A 21,738-nucleotide genomic window follows, 5' to 3' on the forward strand; every position below is an offset into this window, starting at 1 on the left:
CAAGTGTGCAATGAAAAAAATTACGAATTCAAAACAAAGTTTTATTACTTTCTTATCTGGTTGGGAGAAAATTATTATTTTCAAATTAAATATTCAGAGGACTAGACATTATAAATTATTGAGAGTAATGTTTTCTCAGACAAGATATTAACAATAAGATTTTAGAGAGAATATAATGGTTTTCAGGAAATGTATAATTATGAGATTTAATAAATAACTTTATCTAAGAAAACAATATAATCACAGCTAGATGGTTTTGATGTTGGTATTCTCAATTCAAGTAGAAATATCGCTTGTATAGTGTGTGAGGGTTGGTTTATAATTGGAATTTTGATTTTTTTGTGGTAATACTGGGGCATGTAAGCGAGGAATTGCTATGAATTTATGCCCTGCAATATCAATCTCATAAGTTGCTTCCTTATTGAGAATATAATCAGTTGTTATTGCCATCTTTTGACTATTATCTGCCCGTCTGATGAATCCTAAACAAATCAGTTGATCAGAGGAAAAAGCATATCTGAAAAAAAAAGAAGTCATAAAATAAAACAATAACAATTTAGTTGACGATTACCCTGCCGATGTTACTGTTCCCACAAATCTGCCATCTCTGTATATTGGCTCTCCCCCCCAAGGCCAAATATCCGTTTCTGGGTCTAAATTCACAAGATGGAACATGACAAGTTGTTTAAAAACACCTGTTTGTTTCTGTTTTTGCAATGCTTGTTTACCAATGAAATTCTCTTTCTGAAAAAAAAATTACTCAGTACTTTTCATTATGGATAAACTGATGGTTACCTTATCAAGCCGAACTGTATAAGCATTCCCTGCTTCGAATGGTGTTGTGAAACTTGATAATTCTTCAGCCCAGAATGGAATAAATCTCTCTATCCTCATGAATCTTTGAGTCAAAGTTCCTACATCTCTAACACCATAATCTAAACCAACCTAAAACAATATGATAAAGTACCTTCAATAATTTCATTGAATAATTTTTTTTTTACTTTTATTAATTGAAAATAGACGTGCAGGGCATATTCAGAAGGCACATACAAACAATATCCAGGTTCACCAGTGTGGGTAAAAGACATAACCATGACATCAGAAGCATACCCCACATTTACTTTTTTGTACAAGAAAGGTTGCAAGTTTAAATCTGTATTCGATAATTCCATGAGTAAATTTGATGCTTTTGGACCAACTACATTAATGACTGTATACATAGATGTTACATCATTCAGCACTATGGAAGATCTTTGTGGCAAATGCCTGTTCATCCATTCAAAAATTCGAGTTTGTTGGCTTGTAGGTGACACCATGAAGAAACTAAAAACACACAGTAAATTGTATACTAGGATTTCTTATTTCTTTTTGTCTTCTAAAATATTTGAAATGACCATTCAACATTCACAGTATGGTTTTGAGAAACTATACTGAATGTTCCCAAGTTGCAAAAAAAAAATTGCTGAAGTAACTTACTCCTTTTCTGATTGTCTCACTACCATGCAGTCATTTTCATATCCTCCCTTATCGTTTTGCATCCCAGTACGTACAATTGTACCTACGGGAATGTCCATATCATTCGAACATAGTACTTGAAGATAAGCCAAAGAATCTCTGCCATTTCCCTAAAAATAACACTTTTTCATTGAATGAGCAACAATCACCTACTACATTGGGATTACTTTAATCTCAATTTTCGAGAAAGAGGACATATCAATTATCCCAACTCCCTCTCTGCATGCATTGTACTCATCCTTCATGAAATCAAAGAATTTTGGTTTGTAAAAAGTACCAGGGGGCATACTTGGTTTTGGTTGACTCTCTGATAAAATATAGAAGTAATTTTAAATTGAAAATTTGTATACTTGCAACCAATCATACTCTATATTATGAAATACTTACTTTCATACGTTGTATCGAAATACAGAGCTCTTTCATAGGCCATTTTAATACCAAAAACTGCACCGCGATCTTCTAGCACACTATACAATGGGGAGCATCTCAAATTTCTTCCATATTTATATTCACACTGATGAGGGTACAGTACAGCATAATGTCTTCAAAAAAGTAATTCAGCACAACGTAATGAATTATTCATTTCAATCATACCTTCCCACTACTTCTCTTATTCTTTGCTTCAAATAAGGCCTACTATTGTGTATGGTCAGAAACCTTTGGACATTAAAAGGAAGAAGATCTTGAGTCGGTTGTCCTTCTATTATCCATTCGGCAACTGCTTTACCAATGCCACCAGCCCCTTGTAGAGAATTACCGTTCATACCACATGCTATGAAATAGTTTGCTATTTCTGAAGCTTCTCCAAGAATCCATCTACCATCAGGTGTGAAATTATCAGGAGAGTTGACATATTCTGGCTCATAGCAATCAGAAAGAATCGGCATTCTATGTTTCGCACAGTCCCATAATGGTCCTAAAGTGAAACATTGAGTTACAACAATTTAGTTAAAATAATAAAATCAACCAATTATCAATAGTTTCAAAAACCTATGCAAAACTTACGTAGTTTTTCAGTGTCTATTTTCAAGTGTCTCATCCAATCGATAGGTATTGCTTTGTGATCTTTAAAAGCAGGTTCAGCTTCATTTTCAAACCACCCAACTAAGAATAATCCATTATACTCTCTGATGTAAGTGTTGGAATCGAAATCTCTAACAATAGGTAAAGTGTCTTCAACAAACTCATGAATAAGACCAGATGTACCATAATAATGGGCAGCTGGGTAAGCTGGTATGTGTACTTGAGGATTTGATTGAAGACCTAGGTCTCTAGCCCACATACCAGCACAGTTCACAAAAAACTCACATTTTATATTGCCTTTATTTGTTTGAATTTCATCCACAGTTCTATTTTTAGTAAGTACATTTAGTATTCTAGTATCCTCAAGGTATTTAACTCCAGATTGCTGTGATAGGAGAGCGAGAACATTACAAACAGACTTTGGATCAGCAACCCCATCCTGTGGAATCCAAACTCCACCTTCAAGATCACTAACTTCTAAGTATGGATGAAGTTTTTTCAAACCTTCTCCACCAAGTAATTCACATTCTAATCCTGTAGGTATATTGTATGCCATACGTCTTCTCAGACTTAACATTCTGTCTCTTGTTTGTGCCAAATATAAGCTTCCACATTGCTTCAAACCAATATCATAGCCTAATTCTTGTAATTCCTTGTATAATTTGATACTATACCAAATCAGATTTCTATGAGCTATAGGTTTGAAGAGACCTAAAGTGCCTGATCCAAATCGTGATGTACCACTACCTATTTTATTCTGGTCCACTACGATTACATCGGTCCAGCCATTTTGAGTTAAATGATAAGCTACTGAATTTGCTACAACACCAGCACCTGCTATTACAACCCTAGCCTGTGTAGGAAAAGTTGAGCAAAAACATTTTGGTTCTTTAATGAAGTTAAGTACAGAAGTTGGATTTGATAGTCTTATGTTTCCAACTAAAATGGTACTCAATTTATGTGAATACATGTTTCATTCATTTATTATATGGAGATTTCTTGTTATCAAAAGATCAGTTCATTAATTTTAAAGCAACCAAGTATATTCCTCATTGTGTATAAACGTAATTTTTTTTTGTTTTTATTTTCATAACCAAAAATTTTCAGTTCTTATACTCAGTTTGCTATTTTTTGTATGATAACTTTCATTAGTGAACAATTAGATGTCACTACTAGTCTGATCCCCTCATTTCTAGACTAACACACTAATACCATAGGTGGCTCAAAAAAAATAAAGATTTCTTTACTTTGGATATTAACTATTGATTTTTCACAATATTGTAGGTGTCTATATATTATTCTAATCGTAAAGTTAGTTTGAAATTGTGGTACATAGATGGCTTATGAATCGAAATATTTGAATTTTTTAGAGCGAAATTTTTTTAATATTCACGAATTAAATGGAAAACAACTTGACCTCTGATTTTAAACAGTAACTGTAAGTGTTTTTGACTATTTTAAATGGAATATTTTCATTTGTGTCCAATTCCAATAGTTCAAAAGTTAGGAAATTTAAATACTCATCAAGTTGGAAAATTGTGATTTCTGTGATATTTTCGTCATTGAAGTAAAATGAAAAATAAATTAATTCTTGCATATTTCTATATATGAAAAATAATTCAGATATGGCTTTTTTAATTTAGAATTGTAAAAACTCCTAGCACATTTTTAAAAATATTAACATTTTAATCATGTTTTCCATATCAATCATAGTCAATAATGTATAATACTTGTGTTTGTTTTAATGCATGGGGATTACAAGAGTGATTTTTTAAGTTCGTTGACTTGGAATTGCCCGCATATTATACTTCGGTGATCTCATCTTCATATTTATTTGATATTTAATACACGCGATGCCTATTGAAACAAATGTCCTTATGTCGTTGAAGGGTAATTAAAACATGGGAACTGATATACAGGATGGGGCATCAATGGAATTGAACGAAACAAAGTAGGTGGTTGAAAAGTTATTAACCATACCATACACCAGAAACTAGGTTTCGTATACTTTTTGGTCCATCTGTGCAACTCAATGGTATTTTGGTATTTCCCATTTTTACTGCAGATTGATTTGGACTTGGAAAATGGGAATATGAAGGATATTGAAGTGGTAAGAGAGATAGGAGGGTTGTACTACGAAATTTTTCAGACTGTATACCCTAATCAAACAGTTAACAGAGTGATATTATGTAAAGTGATTGAATGCATCGTTTAGTGAAATTAGCATCGGTTTTCATCTGGTATCGTTGACCAAAGTTCTCAGTATTGAAACGCAAAGAGGTGTGGGGTCCATTAGGGAGTTTGCATGGGGGCAATTCATTAATTATGAGATGGGCAAGCGCCACTTTGGAGTTACCACCGCAGAGTCGATGCTTTTAAAGCTTGAATAAATAATGAAGTTTTAAGTAGAATTAGATGATAAGCTTCTGCGAAAATCATTACCAGCTCGCATCGGAGCTCAGCTGTGCAACGAAATGACGAACTTTATTGGCTTTTTGAGCGCTCGTTCTCCCAACTGACTGTTCCGTCATTTCGTCACAATGTCGTATTTTTTTTTAATTTTGTACCGGGAATGGTCTCAAACGGTAAGGTTTGACTTACCGATAATGAATTCGCCTACAAACAACGAAGGGAAGGATCTAGGAATTTAAAATTTTCAGGGTAGCTTTGAATGACGCGGTTGAGTTTGTTTTGATGGACCTAATCCGAGAAGGGGTTGTAAAAATATGGCTGTACAATTTTTTTTCCCTGATAATTTCAAACCTACGAATCGAATTTTGTATTCAGATGTAGAACAAATGAGTCAGAATTTCATGTTGGATTATCGAAAAAAATATTTTCAGGGACAACAGATACGATCGAGTTGATTGTCCTTGTAGATGTATAATAACAATTTCAAGCTTGATGTAAAATTCCATGTCACTAGAGCTATTTTTTAATCCAAGCAAAATATCGATGAAAAATACCGAATAACAACAGATTCGATTAGCTTGAAATTTGTTAAGGGTTTTCCAATAACAGGTTTCATTTCAATATTAAAAAAAAAAACAGAAAATTTTGGGACAAATCGATGCATGTTTATTTCATTGTAAAGAGGAAGGCACCTATTTGAAATTATATCAGATCAATGGCCGCCATGGCTACGGTTGCAGCACCATATAATCTTTTCATGAAATTTTCGATGACCAATTCGCACATTTGAGGCTGTATGTCCTTGATAACTTCATGAATTCTGTCTTTTAGGTCTTGAATCGATTGTGGAGTATTGGCATAGACCTTTTCTTCCACGTGACCCCTAAAAAAAGTCTAAAGGTGTTAAATCACAAGATCTCGGTGGCCAATTGTGATTTTTCTTCGAGAAATAACACGGCAAGGAAACTTTTCTTGAAAAATTGCCATTGTTTCGTTCTTGTATAGGACGTAGCTCCGTCTTGTTGAAAATAAACTTCGTTCACATCAATATCTTCCAATTCCGGCCATAAAAAATCACCAATCACAGCTCGGTAGCGCAATCCATTCACCGTAACAACTGTATCAGCCTTAGTTTGGAATAAAAAAAGTCCAAATCACACAATAACCAAACATTGACACGTTGAGGATGGCGAGGCTTTCAACCATCATTTTTGGATTTTCTGAGCTCCAAATGCAACAATTGTAATTATTAACGTAGCCTCTGAGGTGAAAATGAGCCTCATCACTGATGATAATTTTTCGATGAAAATTTTGATGCATTTCAAGGACCCAATCAGCGAAGATACGACGTTGCTGGTGATCAGTCGACTTGAGTTCTTGTGTTGACTGAATTTCAAAAGCCTTAAGACCTAATTCTTTATGGAAAATACGGTGTAATGTCATTTGTGGAATCCTGCAGGGCTTTCGTCAACATTACGGAGTACAGCAGCAATATTCTCTGCTGTTTTTGAGCGACGCACACGGTTTCGATTGTTCACATCCCTAACTTGTCCCAACAGCTCAAATTTTTCCTACACTTTCCCTATTGCTGGCTGAGAAGGTGATTCATGACTACCCAAAAGTGCTTTAGTTTTACAAAGTGTGACTGCAGTATTTTCCCCATTTTTGTAGTGAATTTTAAGAATTTCATTGAGTTGTTAAAGCTTGTATCTTTCCATTTTAGTAATGCCGTACTTGTCAAATGTCAAAAGATAACAGCTTCAAAAGTGATAGCTGCCCAGAAAGCAAAATGAAACCTCTGATGGAAAACCCAATATATGTAAAAAACACACCAAAGTATTCGTTACAAATTTGGAGAGGTCGTGTCATCAGAGCCTATCATTTAGATGAACTAACCGACAACAATAACATCAACATAAATCCCATCTCATATATTACGCACAATTTTGTGCGTTCCAAGAGCGCATTAATGATGAACTCAGTCAAAAGCTCCTGAAACTAAGTCAGTGACTTTCTCAAACTTTTTTGAATCTCCATTTTCACCATATTGTGTTAGGCAAGTAAAAAAATTGTCTATAAAATTTTCTGGGTATCGCTATACAGGGTGATTCATCGCGGTGATCTATTGAGAGTTTATGGAAAACTAATCATAATTTTGTTCTAAAATTTTGCTTGTTGGGGTTTGAGACAATGATCTGTCTCCTTAAAATATTTTTAGATCTCTACAAGTTCCCATTTTGCTCTTTTTATACGTAGTTTTGACAGGTAGAATAAAAAATGTAGGTTGTAATTTGAAAATCTTGAGTTCTGATGAATTTGAGTTGTCTAATTTTCACTGCAGAAATATTAAAAAAAATGTGAGTTCTCGTCCAACCATGAAGCGTTGAGTTTATACCTAAGTTATGGCATATTACTGAAATTGTCAATAAATAAGCTATCTAATAATGCAATAATATACTGGGTGCGCCATTTGAAATAGGAAAGTTGTAGTGGTCTGAAAATATTTTAGGAAGAAAGATCATTGCCTCAAGTTCCAGTGTGCACATTTTCAGTACAAAATCATGATTAATTTTCCATAAACGTCTAATAGGCCATCGCGGTGAATCACCCTGTAGATTCAACCGATTTCTTCGATACATCCTATTGGAATTAACAAGAATATCGCTCGAGTCTTTTAGGTCCTTATTTGCATTCCATCAGCGCACCGCTATATGAACGTTCCAAGTTTGACGTCTTCAAATCTACCGATTCTGCATTATGTTTTCTTTTTATTCGTTGGGGATTTCCCCTAGGTACTTTGGAAGCTACACAATTCTTCAATTCTATAAATTGACGATAACGAAAATATTTCCTGTTTGTTCCTGTTGACATATGACAATTTGACTTGCTGCCTGCCACCTTAAGAGCCTGTCATTCCTAATTTTCGACGAATTGGTGGTTTTCTTCTGTATCAAGAAAAAGAAAAGAAAAGGGACTGATTGAGAATCGGGAAGTTTCAACTTCTCATTTCTCGAGGGATGAATCATTTCATACTCCCGGTTGATAAAACTGTCAAAGATCCATGATTTAAGATCGATAAATTGGAGTGAAAATCATACTTTTATATGGCCAATAATGTTTTGCGTCGTATTAAAAAAGTCATTTGATTATAAGGTGCTTACATTTCAAAATTTATTACTATATTTACCAATAAATTACTCGAATTGAAGTAAAGATAGTATCGATCATTTGAAGATCCTTTTTTTTTAAGTAACTTATATTCTTTATACACACCTACTGATGAAGCATTCTGGTCAAATTCGAATCTGTTCCTCTGGCTGCCGTGTACACGATAACTCTCGAGCAGAATGTGCTAGTGACTTGAAATTTTCTGGGAAAGTGCAAGGTCCAAATATCTCGGTTGAGTTCGTTAATGGGCAAAATCTGCTCGATGGTTCCAGAGTTATATCTACTTATATGAAATTTTACGATCAAATTGAAAATTGAATATCAGTTGTAAAGTAGTTGAACGACTGTTTATGCAAATTTCATGAGAGTTGTATCATTGGGAGTTATATTTTTTTGTGAATTTCTCAGAATATATCCGTTGGATTCCAGTAAATTTTATGTTCACAATGAAATGAAAAAAATCAGCTATTTAGAAGGAATGGACAGATTTTATTCGAAGTAGAAAAATTTGAAAGCAGAATATTCTTCTTCCAAGATTATTTGCCGATTTATAATAGCATATACAGGGTGATTCACCGGGATGGCCTTTTAGACGTTTATGGAAAAGTAATCATAGTTTTGAGCTGAAAATTTGTATGTTGAGGTTGGAGACAATAATCTTTCTCCCTAAAACTTTATCAGATCTCTATAACTTCCGGTTATACCAGAAACATACTACTTCCTTATTTCAAATGCCACACCCAGTATATTATTGCATCATTAGATAGCGTTTTTGATGAAAATTTCGGCAATATGCTATACATTGGGTAAAAACTCAACGGTTCATGAGTTAATGGGATTCTTTTAAAAAAATGGTAGCGATGAGAACTCGCATTTTTTTGAATATTTCGGCAAAAAAGCTTTTTTCGACAAGTTTTTTGCTGTATCGATTTTGCCAATACGTAGTATTATAAGACTGTTTGCGGTTTGGACCAAAAATGTACAGGGTGTTTACAAGACGATCATGAACTTGGACAACTCAAATTCATCAAAACTCAAGATTTTCAAATTGGAACCTATATTTTTCATTATTTCAGTCGATTCAAAAATAGTGGGGCTTACTTTAGCAAACCCTATACCTAAAATGAATACTTCAAGAGTTATCGATGAAGAACTTTGAATGAGGAAAACATGCAATTTATAACTGTGTGGAGTAGATAGTCTGTGACTCCCGGAAAACACAGAAAGAAACTAAAAACGCCAACTATTTTTGTACGTAGAATCGACTGAAATAATAAAAAATATAGGTTCTAATTTGAAAATCTTGAGTTCTGATGAATTGGAGTTGTCCAAGTTCATGATCTTCTTGTAACACCCTGTACCTTTTTGATTCAACAATTTTATAATACTACGTATTAGCAAAATAGAAAAAAAATTTTTTTTCTTCCTAAATTTAAAAAAAAAGTGAGTCCTCATCGCCACCATTTTTTTTTATAAGAATACCATTATCTCATGTACCGTTGAGTTTTTACCCAAGGTGCCGAAATTGTCGTCCAAAAATCTATCTAATGATTCAATAATATACTGGGTGTGCCATTTGAAATGAGGAAGTAGTAGTCTGTTTCCGGTAAAACCGGAAGTTGTAGATATCTGAAAATATTTTGTGGAGAAAGATCATTGTCTCAAACCCCAATATCCAAATTTTCAGCTCAAAATTATGAATAGTTTTCCATAAACGTCTAATAGACCATCCCGGTGAATCACCCTGTATATCGAAACGCCAAAAATAGAACATTTTAAGCATGCATTCATTATTTTTAATCAAGAACCAGGAAAATTTAAATTTCTTTTTGCATATTTGATACAATCTGCTATTGTATATTCAACTGATGCTATACATATTGTTCAAATGAAATATTAAATTGTATGTAACGGGTGTTTTTTTTCGAGGTATATAACTTTAAGTTGGCATTACTGTTCAAGATGGCATCAACCGATTTAACAGCTGTCAAGTGATTTATTCTCAGTTTGGTTTGGCAATTCATCTTGAATAGACTTACGCCTGAACAACGCTTGCAAATAGTGCAATTTTATTTAGAAAATAATGGTTCTGTGCGGAATACGAATCGCGCACTACGTCCATTTTATTTTGTTTAGCGATGAAGCGCACTTCTGGTTGAATGGCTACGTCAACAAACAGAACTGCCGCATTTGGAGTGAAGCTAATCCTCAAGTGTATGTCGAAACACCGTTAAATCCAGAAAAACCGACTGTTTGGTGCGCTTTATGGGCTGGTGGAATCATTGGTCCGTACTTCTTCAAAAACGATGATGGCCAGAACGTTACAGTCAATGGTGATCTGTATAGATCCATGATTACTAACTTTTTCATTCCTGAATTGAACAACCATGATGTCCAGGAGCTGTGGTTCCAACAAGACGGCGCAACATGTCACACAGCTCGTGCGACAATCGATTTATTGAAAGACACATTTGGTGACCGCCTAATTTCACGTTTTGGACCTGTGAATTGGCCTCCAAGATCTTGTGATTTAACACCGCTAGACTACTTTCTGTGGAGCTATGTAAAGTCATTGGTCTATGCGAATAAGCCACAAACCCTTGACCATTTGGAAGACAACATTCGCCGTGCTATTGCCGATATACGGCCATAAATGTTGGAAAAAGTCATCGAAAATTGGACGTCCAGATTGGACTGCATCCGAGCCAGCCGTGGCGGTCATATGCCAGAAATCATATTTAAAATGTAATGCCACAAGATTATCTTGCGGATAAATGAAATTCATGTCAATCGAATAATCCATCGTTGTTTTATTGCAATTTAAAGTTCTATAGCTCTAAAAAAACACCCTTCATTTTGTTTCTCGGTTATTTTCTGCATTAGTTGAGATGTATTTTTTTCATAAGGTAATCTCTTGAGATTATTCAGCAAAGAATATAATATATAATAACCATTTGTTATAAAGTGTACTAGAGTGCTTCAGCTAGAATTTATCCAATGAAAATAAAAAAAAAAAAATTAAATAGCAAAGATGTGAAATTCTAAACAATCAACATCTGAATGCACTAATCGTTTTCCTCAATATTCTTGAGAGAAGTGTCTGCGAAATCTTCGGTTCACTTTCTTGTGCAGGCCATTCATCAAGCTGTTCCCGGAAAGCGAGCAAGCACCGATGTCAAGGATAAGGACGAAAAAAAAAAGACCAGAAGGATGTTCGTCCTTCGGATCGATGTGGCCATTTTCTCACGCCTTTTGGCTATAATCTCGCTTTTGATCTGTGGGTTGAGGCTGGATTAAGGGGTTTTCGTTCTCCGTTTCCGAATTATCTCGATTTGAGATTTCGGATGCTGAGGAACTAAGGACAAAGTCGGTAGCCTTGGCAACCGTTGACCCGCTGCGATTGGCTACTTGAAAAGTGTCAATAGATACGCCCATAATATCCTCCCCCGCCTGGCTCATCTATTTAGTGCCTGATTATCTGCAACAGGTGCGAGCCTCACCTAGGAACAGACAGGTGGGGCTCCTGACGAATCCATGTCGAAGTGACCATCTATTGAAATGAGTGAAGAACTGACGTGAAGTCAGGAGTTTTTTGGCTCTCGTTCATCCATGCGCTAATGGCACTCTTGGAGACCACGTATATCTATACAGGGTGGTTAATCGTTTATGGGAACTAATTTTAATTTTGTGCTAGACATTTGCAAGTTGAAGTTTGAGACAATGATCTTTCCCCCTTAAATATTTTCAGATATCTACAACTTCCGATTATACCTGAAAAAGACTACTACATATGGCACACCCAGTATAGCATTGCATCATTTGATTTATTTTTGCATCATTTTATTTATTTGATGATAATTTCAGCAATATGCCAAAACTTGGGTATGAACTCATTATTGGACTTCATTATTGAACTTCATTATTGGAATTCTTAAAAAAAAATAGATGGAGAGAGTTTTTTCGAAAAAACCTTTTCAATTTTCGATCCTGCCAATAGTAGTATTATAAAATTAGAACTTGAAATACTCAAATTCATCAGAACTGAAGATATTCAAATTAGGTAAACCTACATTTTTCATTTTTTCAGTCAATTCTACATATAAAAAGAGGGGGGTTACTTAAGCAAACTTCAGGAGTTATCGAGGAAGAACTTGAAATAACAAAAAACTGCAATTTCTAATTGAGTGGAAGTAAGTAGTCTGTCACTTCCGGAATACACAGAAAAAAACTCAAATTCGGTGTTTCGATAACTAAATTTGACATTTCATCGAACTGGATCTAGCAAGTATCAAATTCTAATCAAATGAACCCTTGATGGATTTTTTCGATTTTATTTTTGGATTTTACTTATTTCGAAGAGTAAATTGTGAACATTTTTTGATAATCACAAATTTTTATTGATAGTGTAATTACTTAACTGATGAAAATGACATTTTCTCAATTACCCATAAATTTTTATGATCAAATGTCGAAAATATGAATTCGTGAGAATTGTTTTGTCAACTCACAATGAAAAAATTCAAACATATTTTATATAACGTAGCCCTAAACTTAATAGTTTTGGAGTTATAATTTTTTGAAAATTATATTCAAAACGGTGTAGGTACCTACCTCAGTCTGTTTGAGTATAATATGATGGCTATCACTTTGTCCAAATGCCGTAAATTTTTAATATCAAGCCGATACTGAATTCAAATTTGAAAATCCATTGCAAAATAGAAAAACTGTCGATTTAAAACGATACTTATTCAAATCCTACCTTGTTAGGTTGTTGAATTTTTCCAGGATCCTCTATTAGTGTCTTGAATTTTTTGTCTCAGTTCTATCGAAGTTGAATTCTATATGTAGGACATCTTCTAAGTCATTTCCAGATCAAATAATCCTCATATCACATACATCCCTGCCTGAAAGATGATTCATTCATAGTTCTGAATATTGCCCTTGTTCACCTTTGTGTTTGAAAATCTTTCAAGTGTAAATTTTATAATTTCAACTGAAATTTTCGTTTAAATCGAGATTCTAAATTAATGAGCCTGTGAATCGGTCATATTTTTCATTCATAGGTGCGAATATTGCTTTTGTTCACCTTTGTGTTTGAAAATCTCTCTAAGTGTGGTTTTAATGATTTCACCCAAAATTTTCGTAAAAATCGAGACTCTTAATGAATAAGCCCATGAAGGCTAGTCCTCGTTCATATTATTCTCCCAAATAGCTGCTTATCATTCAGGCGGGAAGTTTATTCATAGGTCCAAATATTGCTCTAGTTCACCTTTGTCTTGAAAATCTCTCTGAGTGTAAATTTCATGGTTTCAACTAAAATTTCCATACAAATCAAAACTCTAACTGAAGGAGCCTATGAAGGCTAGTTCTCGGTCATATTTTTCACCAAATAACTGCTTATCATCTAAGAGATAAGTTTATTCACAGGTCAAAATAATGCTCTAGTTCACCTTTGTGTTTGAAAACCTCTCCAAATTTCATGGTTTCAACTGAAATTTTCGTACATCGAGACTCTAAATGAATGAGCCTATGAAGGCTGGTTCTCTGTAATATTATTCTCCCAAATAGCTGCTAATTCATTCCCAAGTCCAAATATTGCTCATGTACACCTTTGTGGTTGAAAATTTTTATAAGTGAAATTTCATGGTTTCAACTGAAATTTTCGTACATCGAGACTCTAAATGAATGAGCCTATGAAGGCTGGTTCTCTGTAATATTATTCTCCCAAATAGCTGCTAATTCATTCCCAAGTCCAAATATTGCTCATGTACACCTTTGTGGTTGAAAATTTTTATAAGTGAAATTTAATGATTTCAACTGAATTTTTCGTACAAACCGAGACTCTAAATGAACAAGCCTATGAAGACTAGTTCTCAGTCATATTATTCACCTACATAGCTGCCTATCATCTAGCTGGAAAGTCCATTCGTAGGTTGAAAATCTCCCTAAGTTCAAATTTAATTATTTCAACAAAAATCTTAGTGTAAAATGGAGACTCCGAATGAATGAGTCCATAAAGGCTGGTTCTCGGTCATATTATTCACCCAAATAGCTGCTTTACCATCTAGGGCGAAAGTGAAAACTTCTCAGCGGTTAATTTTGTAATTGGTGCTCAGGTGGCCTGACAAAGTAACGACAAACCCTCGTTACAACAGAGCAGAATTCAGAGCTATTACCTCGTCTTCATTTCAGGAATCAAGACGATTTATTGTCCAGCCTTCCCATGTTACGTGGAAAATTAGTTTCCGTCTTTGGGATAACGGGAAAAACCAAGCTAGGGGAGGCAAGACACGTTTGGTGGTGACTAACGAAGGGGAGGGGGGGGGGGGGGTTATTTCATGCAAAACTAATTCATTTTACCTTTTCGGAAGCGAATTTACGTTTAGATACAAGCTGGAATCTTGTCATTTTCTTATGGTCGATCGCCACATTTCAAATGTCTTAAAAATAACTACCAGATACATTTCTAGAGGATCAAAAAGTTATTAGTAGGTAAGTTACCCTACATAATATGTTGCCCCTCACGTAATTCATAAAGAAATGCAAAAACTATTTGAGTATCTGAAAAAGTTACTCAAGGTAATTGGAGATAAATGATAACACGATTACATTTTCACAAACTTTATTCTTTTTCCTTGTGAAATTTTACACTTATAAAATGGAAGAACCAAATTCAATAATCTAGAAAACTACTGCATTAGCGAAACATCTTGAATGAAGTTTTTAAATTCTTTAAATTCTTTGATACAACCTGCAACACGTATTCAATATCTAGAGATTCATGGCTTGGCTTGATATTCAAGCTACTTGACTCAAACTTAAGCCAAGTAGTTTGAGCTTGACTTGAAATCAACTCAAGTTCAAGTCAAGTATTTTAGTCAACAATTTATTTTTTGAGTAACATGACTTAAAATTGAAAAACTACTCCTTGACTTGAACTTGAGTTGATTTCAAGCCAAGCTCAAGCTACTTGGCTTGAGCTTGAGTCAAGTAGCTTGAATATCAAACCAAGCCGTGAATATCTATCACGGCTATCAAGCTAATTGGCTTGAACTTGACTTGAAGTCAACTCAAGTTCAAGTAGTAGTTTTTCATTTAAGTCAAGTATTTATTTATTGAGTAACATGACTTAACATTGAAAAACTACTCCTTGACTTGAACTTGAGTTGATTTCAAGTCAAGCTCAAGCTACTTGGCTTGAGTCAATTAGCTTGAATATCAAGCCAAGCCGTGTATCTCTATATCAACATCGGAAAGAGTTACCCATATCCTTACGAAACCTAGGTTTTGCAAGCTTTGGTCATTTGGCCATTCATTTTTGATTCTGATATGCAGAGCTCTCCATTCCCAAACAGAATTGTTTGCGACTTGTAGGATTGATCCTCAACTAATGCTGCTCAGATAACATTTGGATTATTGCTTAGTCCTCGTTTATTCGATTAAAACCCTTTTCAAAATTCTCTGAATTGAAACTGTACTCTGAGTTGCGTTAATACTACTATTTCAAGTAATTTTTGAAAAAATGATTATGAACAATGAACAATATTGGTCCGAAAATGGAACCTTGAGGCACACCCGTTGAAACAACTGAGGTACTGAGGCAGATTTGCTCTTTCTTTTATGTGAATAGCTACCAATAGGTGTGATTGCAGCTTGTGAAAACTCGAGATACTCAAGATATGTTCTGGATCAAGTTTTCTCCTTTTGCTCGATCACTATGTGTAAGATCTGCTCTCTAGGGCTTGTGGTGCTCATGCGGCAAAAATAATATTTTTTTAGAAAAATGTTGGCTTTCCTTTTCTTAGTGGTTTGCAGACTGGCTTTTGTTATACCTTACTAGGTGGTCATAGAATGCCATCACGGGTATTGTTTTACCTACTACTTGTCAGCCCTCTTATTTCCTCATATCCTTCGTTCTTGGAACGTAGGCAATTATAAGAATTCTGAATACCAAATTCTTGAATATTTCAGCGTAATTTAAATCACGATGTCCAAATAAAAACGAAGTGCAATGTCCCTAAATAAGTTATGGAATGTGAGTATCATAACTGTCAGTCATTTTAACCTTGATGTTGTAGATAGGGTTCAACTTAACCCTCCTTTGAAAGGAAGCAAAATACTCATGAATATTAACACAGATCCTCTTTGAGATAACGCGAACTGAACAATGTTCGCCGGTATTCCTAAAAACCTTATAAATTGGAAATAGTAATGACAACCTAAAATCGTAGAAGTTTGCATACATTATTCAATGAATAACGCACTTTAGTCGTATCGGATATTTCCATTGAATAATAACGTTGTATATTTATGAAAGGAAATGAAGTTTTTTATCGGGGTAACCTTTGACATCTCGCACAAAGGATGGAGGAGTTCGAGTGACATTTCATTTTGTCCAGATTCGAATTTCAAAAGTTATCTGTCGTAAAAAAAATTGTCTGTAACTCGCTCTGCGGTTTTCAACTGAAAATATGCTCTTTGAAAGATTGACTGATAACAGTCCATTCAAAAGTCGCTATTTTTAACAACTAGACTCGAGCGTCTTGAATTGAATTTTGCGAGGGGAAAGCTAGCAGACATCGATTTTGTGCTGTCTATCAAATTCCTTAGATTCGAGTAAATGTTGATGTTTTATTGAAAGGTTCGGGGATATTGTTTTGTCGAAATGTCTTTCACTCTTTCCACTGCTTCAATAGGAAGAAGTATTGACGTTTTTACTTGCAATTCCATTTCCATTTTAATGTAGTTCATATAAAATAGTTATGATTTACTTATTGGTTGCAGAAATTTTTCAACTGTAATAACGAGAAAGCGATACATTTCAAAGAGCTGATCATTTTATCATCAATCCAGTTGGTATTCAAACTGTCGTATTATTGCAGAATTGTCAGGGATGTTTTCGAAAAAAGAGAAATTGTTCTGATCTGGCTCTCAGTCTTAATACGTTCATTGAATCAGGTTTTAGTAATGAATTGAAATCAAGAGCTGCTTTTGTGAGTTTATCTGCAGCTTATGATACAGTGTGGAAAGATGGTTTGATAAATGAATTTACATAATCATTTGAAATGCGAATAAATGATTCTTTTGATCGAAAATACATTATCTGGTACAAGACTTCGTGTTTTTGTTGATGACAAAAATAGTAGTTTCATAACGTTGAATAATGAACTTCCGCAAGGATCGGTTTTGTCTCCCATACTTTTCAATTTATACCTGTGTTACATCCCTGATACCTTACTGAGAAATTCATCTCTGCCGATGATATTGCTCTTGTGTTTCGGAATTATTGAAAATACTTTGAATGAAGATCTAAAAATTATGGAAAAATATTTTCTCGAGTGATGTTCATGTCCTAATCTAAATGAAACAGTTTTCTGTTTTCATTTGAATAACCAACAAAAATATAGAAAATTGAAAGTAACTCTCAATAATTTTCTGTCTTGAATCATAATTATACTCCCAAATATTTTGGAGTCTTTTTTGAATTTCAGGGTTCTCTTGGAAAATTTGCGTATGAAGTCGAGAAATGACATTCTTCAAAAATTAGCTGCTTCTTCATGGGGTGCTGATGCCAGCTTTGGCATTGGTTTTTTCTGCTGCTGAATACTGTTGTTCTGTTTGGTTCAATAGTATAGTTCTGCCTCATATTCGTAGACAGGTTGCAGTCAAGAAATCTTGGGATAAATTTCATTTCTACCCGAACTTATTTCCAATTGTATCTTTACTGCCAGATTAAAGTCACACAAACCTTTATGGATAAAAACTTTCCTTCAATTACATGAAAGTAAATGGAAATTTGGCGTTCGACATAGAATTCTTGTAATGTTTTCAACAAAAGTCTAATCATTTGTCCAGAAAAGTTCCAGGTATCAATCTCCCTAGAAAATTTGGTGTGTTTTAAATCGACTTAGGACTGGCCATGGTCGTTTCAATAGTATGCTCTTCAAATGGCATTCTACTGAAAGCCCACCATGTGAGTGTGGTGTAGAAGAAACCATTGACTTGATGAATACTTGCCCAATTTATAAATTTCATGGTGGTTTCCAAGCTATCCATTCAGTTCCAGATTCAGTGTATTCGTATTCAGAAATTTAGTGTGAAAAACACTTTTTAATAGAAAATATTTTAAGAAAGAAAAAATGTATTTTAATTGTAATTATTTTTTATGGATTCAAATTCAAATCGAATAGATGATTTAGGAGAAGTGGAATGTAGTAAATAATAAACGTGCTTAACTGAACTAAAATGAATAAATGAAGGATGAACTATATGAATTGAATTCAGGATTCAGATTATTCTGCTGAGTTCAGACTTCATAAAACGCTCGAACATTTCATTTTTTTTCTTTAATATGATTAAGTAAAACGACCGGATGATGCAGTTCGAATACGCCCACGCCCATGGTTATGACAACAAACGTTGTCATGCAGGCATTCTCGATGCAAAGATGTTCAAGATTAGCGAATTCGATAAAACAATCATTTGTGAAAATCGTTGATATTGAAAAAAAATATTTAATTCCATCCTTCCAGGAATCCGGATTTTTCGGAAAAAGGAGATAATGCCGCCCTATATTATTTGCCGCCCTTTGAAGAGGGCCCTGCGGTTTCATGTTCATTTGTTCAGTTTCGACTTTATAAAAAGCTTGAATTTTGTTTTAAGAAAAATATTGAAAACTACTTTTCGGGTGCCATCTTTAGTGGGCAGGGGAGATCTCAAAAAAAAAAAAAGTTTATATGAAAGAACCAACCTATTTTTTTGAGGAGGAATCACTATATACATTTTTTCGCAACTATTCATATAATAAGTTCTATTTTAATTGAATTGAGACTTAACTGCGTGTCTCTGCAAAAATAGAGGGATTTATTACCAATAACAACAATAATAATACCATAACAAACCCGCAAAAATAGAGGGAAACAACATTTTAAGCCTTTAATTCGGTTTTCCTCTGCACAATTTTCAAATAAAACACTATTTTGACAATTCTAAAAATTCAATCTGACATTTGAAGAAAAACACACCAATGGAAACGTGATTTTCTTTACATTCATATAAAACCTGTATATCTAACAATAAAATATTAATTAATTAAAAATTAATGTTTCTTGTTTCGGAAATCAAGTGTGGCAATATTGTAGTTTAGTTCGAATTCTCGATTAGTTGTTCAGTCAACTGCATAGCCGTTTACTCCTATTCATTCAATGAATACAGCTGGTCCTAATGAAAGTCCGGTAAAAATGACACCTCTGCAAACATGCTAACTGCGACCGTTTCGGTAATTTGAAGTTCATTAATCATTTTTGAACTGACGACAAATTTGAGCCCAGAAAATGCGTATAAAGAAAAACTATTAGCGAAAGCTATTAGCAGTTGGTAGGAAAATATGTAACACATCTATTTGTTGACTTGAGGAGGGTCGACAATTCGACCTGAAAATCGGAAGTGATGTAAAAGAAGTTTAATCATTCATCATTCACAGTCTGGTCGAGCTAGGTTTTCTGCATCAGCTGAAATTCGAATTTCTACATGACCAACCGAAAATAACCTTGGATTCTGAAAATTCTTCCGATTTATGGAAAAAAATGACTCCCTAGAAAGTTTTTACTTTTTGAAATGGGAAGACTACAAAACTCTCAGAAACTAGAGTTTTTTCTATAAAATTTTGTATTACAATCGATTGCTATACCGCACTGAACCAAAAGTGTGCATAAACTCAATGAAAAAATACATTATATTGATGAATTTTTCTCATTTGTGTCAAGGAACAATTTCCAAGGGAATGTTTATTATTACAATATTCGGTTCATTATTTGATCGGTTGTACTTTGTAGTTAATAAACGACGTAATACATTTAAAAAAAATTCTTCATTCTGATGCTGTGGCCTACTCTCCCCGAATTTTTTTCGATATTTATTCAACATCTGGTTTAACCAATCGATGAATAAATTTGTTTTTGTTGTTTTTAACAACGGAGTTTATGAGACAAATCTGACTTTATCTGGTCTGAATGACGCAATCTATGCCTTGTTGTATTCCCAATCTTTAATAGCTTGAATTGACCTTTAATTGACACCAATAAAATTCTTAAAACAGAGCAACGAATGTTCTGGCGCCGACTCAAACATTGCAATCGTATTTTTTAAATTGGGAGACCGTCTTGGCTCGTTCTGTCTTAATGAAACACGAAAGTGTGATACAATTGTTCCTATCCAGACTCCATAGAGGTATCTATAACTGCATATAATAAAGCAATTGGAACCCTATGCCAGTTAAAGGTAATAAAACAGAGAACACAAAAAAATGATTCTTCCAAATTTTTGGCTGTTTGTGTGTATGTACGCGGTAATATTGGGAAATATTGATTTTCGATTTCTTTACGTTTCATGGGTAGATTATGCCCAGCTTGGATCAATATTTAGGCTCCATTTCATTCAAATCGAATGGACAAGAAAAAAGTTATCGTCATTTAAAAATAGACTTTCACATGAACGAATTTGTAAGCAGGAGCTAGTTTCAAATATTCAAATCTTTTAGAAAATTTTGTGCGACTGAATTTGCTTGACTCAGGCAATAAAAGAGCAACCAATATATGGACTATTCATTCTGATTGTTGATTTCGAACTTATAGTCAAGTTTTTATATTTGGTGATATATAAAGACAAGAAATTTTTGATAATTTAGATTCAATTAGTTATACCAACTTACTGTTCATTTCTTCTCATTATTTTCTTTGTTTATTTCCATTTTGATTTGGATAGGATTCTCCAATGAAAAGGATAAATTATAAATGATGTAGGTAACTGATTTTCGATCCAATATTATTCAATGAAAAAATTCTTGTCATTCCAGATAAAAGCTTTGGATAGAGATTGTGAAAATTATACCATATATTAATGAGCATTATAACACTTCTCATCCTTCAATTTATTAATCAAATAATGTCGTATATAATAAAAACCTTTATTATTCCTTTCTGGTGCTTTTCTTCTTTATTTTGAGATTTAATTATATATGTCTTCAACTTTTGGCATAAAGGAAGGATGAAAAATATTTTATTCAGATGAAGAAGAAGCCTTTCAATATGAATATGTCAGCTTATTCTTTAAACAAATACACAAATCAATCACTACACTTTTTTTGCTGGGGTTTTTATCTGTGCTCTTGTAGGTACATTTATCGACACATGCTTTATTGTTTGATGTTTTTAATCTTTTCTATTGCTCTCTCGAAAGAATATACACTGCTCATCAAAAGTTAGGAAACTTAAGACAAAATTTTTATATATTTATCTCTTTTGAAATCATTGTTTCAAGTAGCATAGTGAGTAAGAAAAAAACCACAAAAACTGCCTCAGTGTTTATATGTTTTAAGTTACATACACACATTCTTGAACATTTTATACGTGTGCAAACACAATAGCCAGCTTTAACAGTGATAAATGTACTCCAGCTTTCTTTTAACTTTTCAATAGCTTTTCTGTAGGAAGATCCGTCTTTGCTTTCGAAATAGGCTTCAACCTCAATCACTCCTTCGTCAGAGCTAAATTCAAACTCAATTTAACACCTTTTCAATGTTCTTGACGATGAAGCACTGAATAACTTATATTTATCCATTGT

At 33.9% G+C, this 21,738-nt stretch overlaps 1 protein-coding gene across 1 annotated transcript; it reads right to left on the reverse strand.

Annotated features, from left to right (window-relative positions):
• Positions 1-24: 24 nt before the first annotated feature.
• LOC123686425 (pyruvate dehydrogenase phosphatase regulatory subunit, mitochondrial-like) lies at positions 25-3,643 on the reverse strand. Its single transcript, XM_045626537.1, has 9 exons — positions 2,521-3,643; positions 2,110-2,431; positions 1,903-2,057; positions 1,683-1,822; positions 1,477-1,625; positions 1,002-1,323; positions 796-945; positions 572-744; positions 25-517 (listed from the first exon to the last, which is right to left on the reverse strand). Exons 1-9 carry the CDS (start codon positions 3,506-3,508, stop codon positions 277-279), a joined length of 2,640 nt encoding a protein of 879 aa, XP_045482493.1. The 5' UTR covers positions 3,509-3,643; the 3' UTR covers positions 25-276.
• Between the last annotated feature and the right edge of the window lie 18,095 nt (positions 3,644-21,738).

This window comes from Harmonia axyridis, chromosome X, assembly GCF_914767665.1.
Source record: "Harmonia axyridis chromosome X, icHarAxyr1.1, whole genome shotgun sequence".
NCBI classification, from domain to species: domain Eukaryota; kingdom Metazoa; phylum Arthropoda; class Insecta; order Coleoptera; family Coccinellidae; genus Harmonia; species Harmonia axyridis.

Coding starts and splice junctions, on each gene's coding strand:
- LOC123686425 (XM_045626537.1), bottom strand. CDS start 3,508: ATGTATTCACATAAATTGAGTACCATTTTAGTTGGAAACATAAGACTA. Junction 1,626..1,682: donor TCTCGAAAATTGAGATTAAA/GTAATCCCAATG, acceptor TGTTATTTTTAG/GGAAATGGCAGAGATTCTTT. Junction 518..571: donor GGAACAGTAACATCGGCAGG/GTAATCGTCAAC, acceptor TTTTTTTTTCAG/ATATGCTTTTTCCTCTGATC.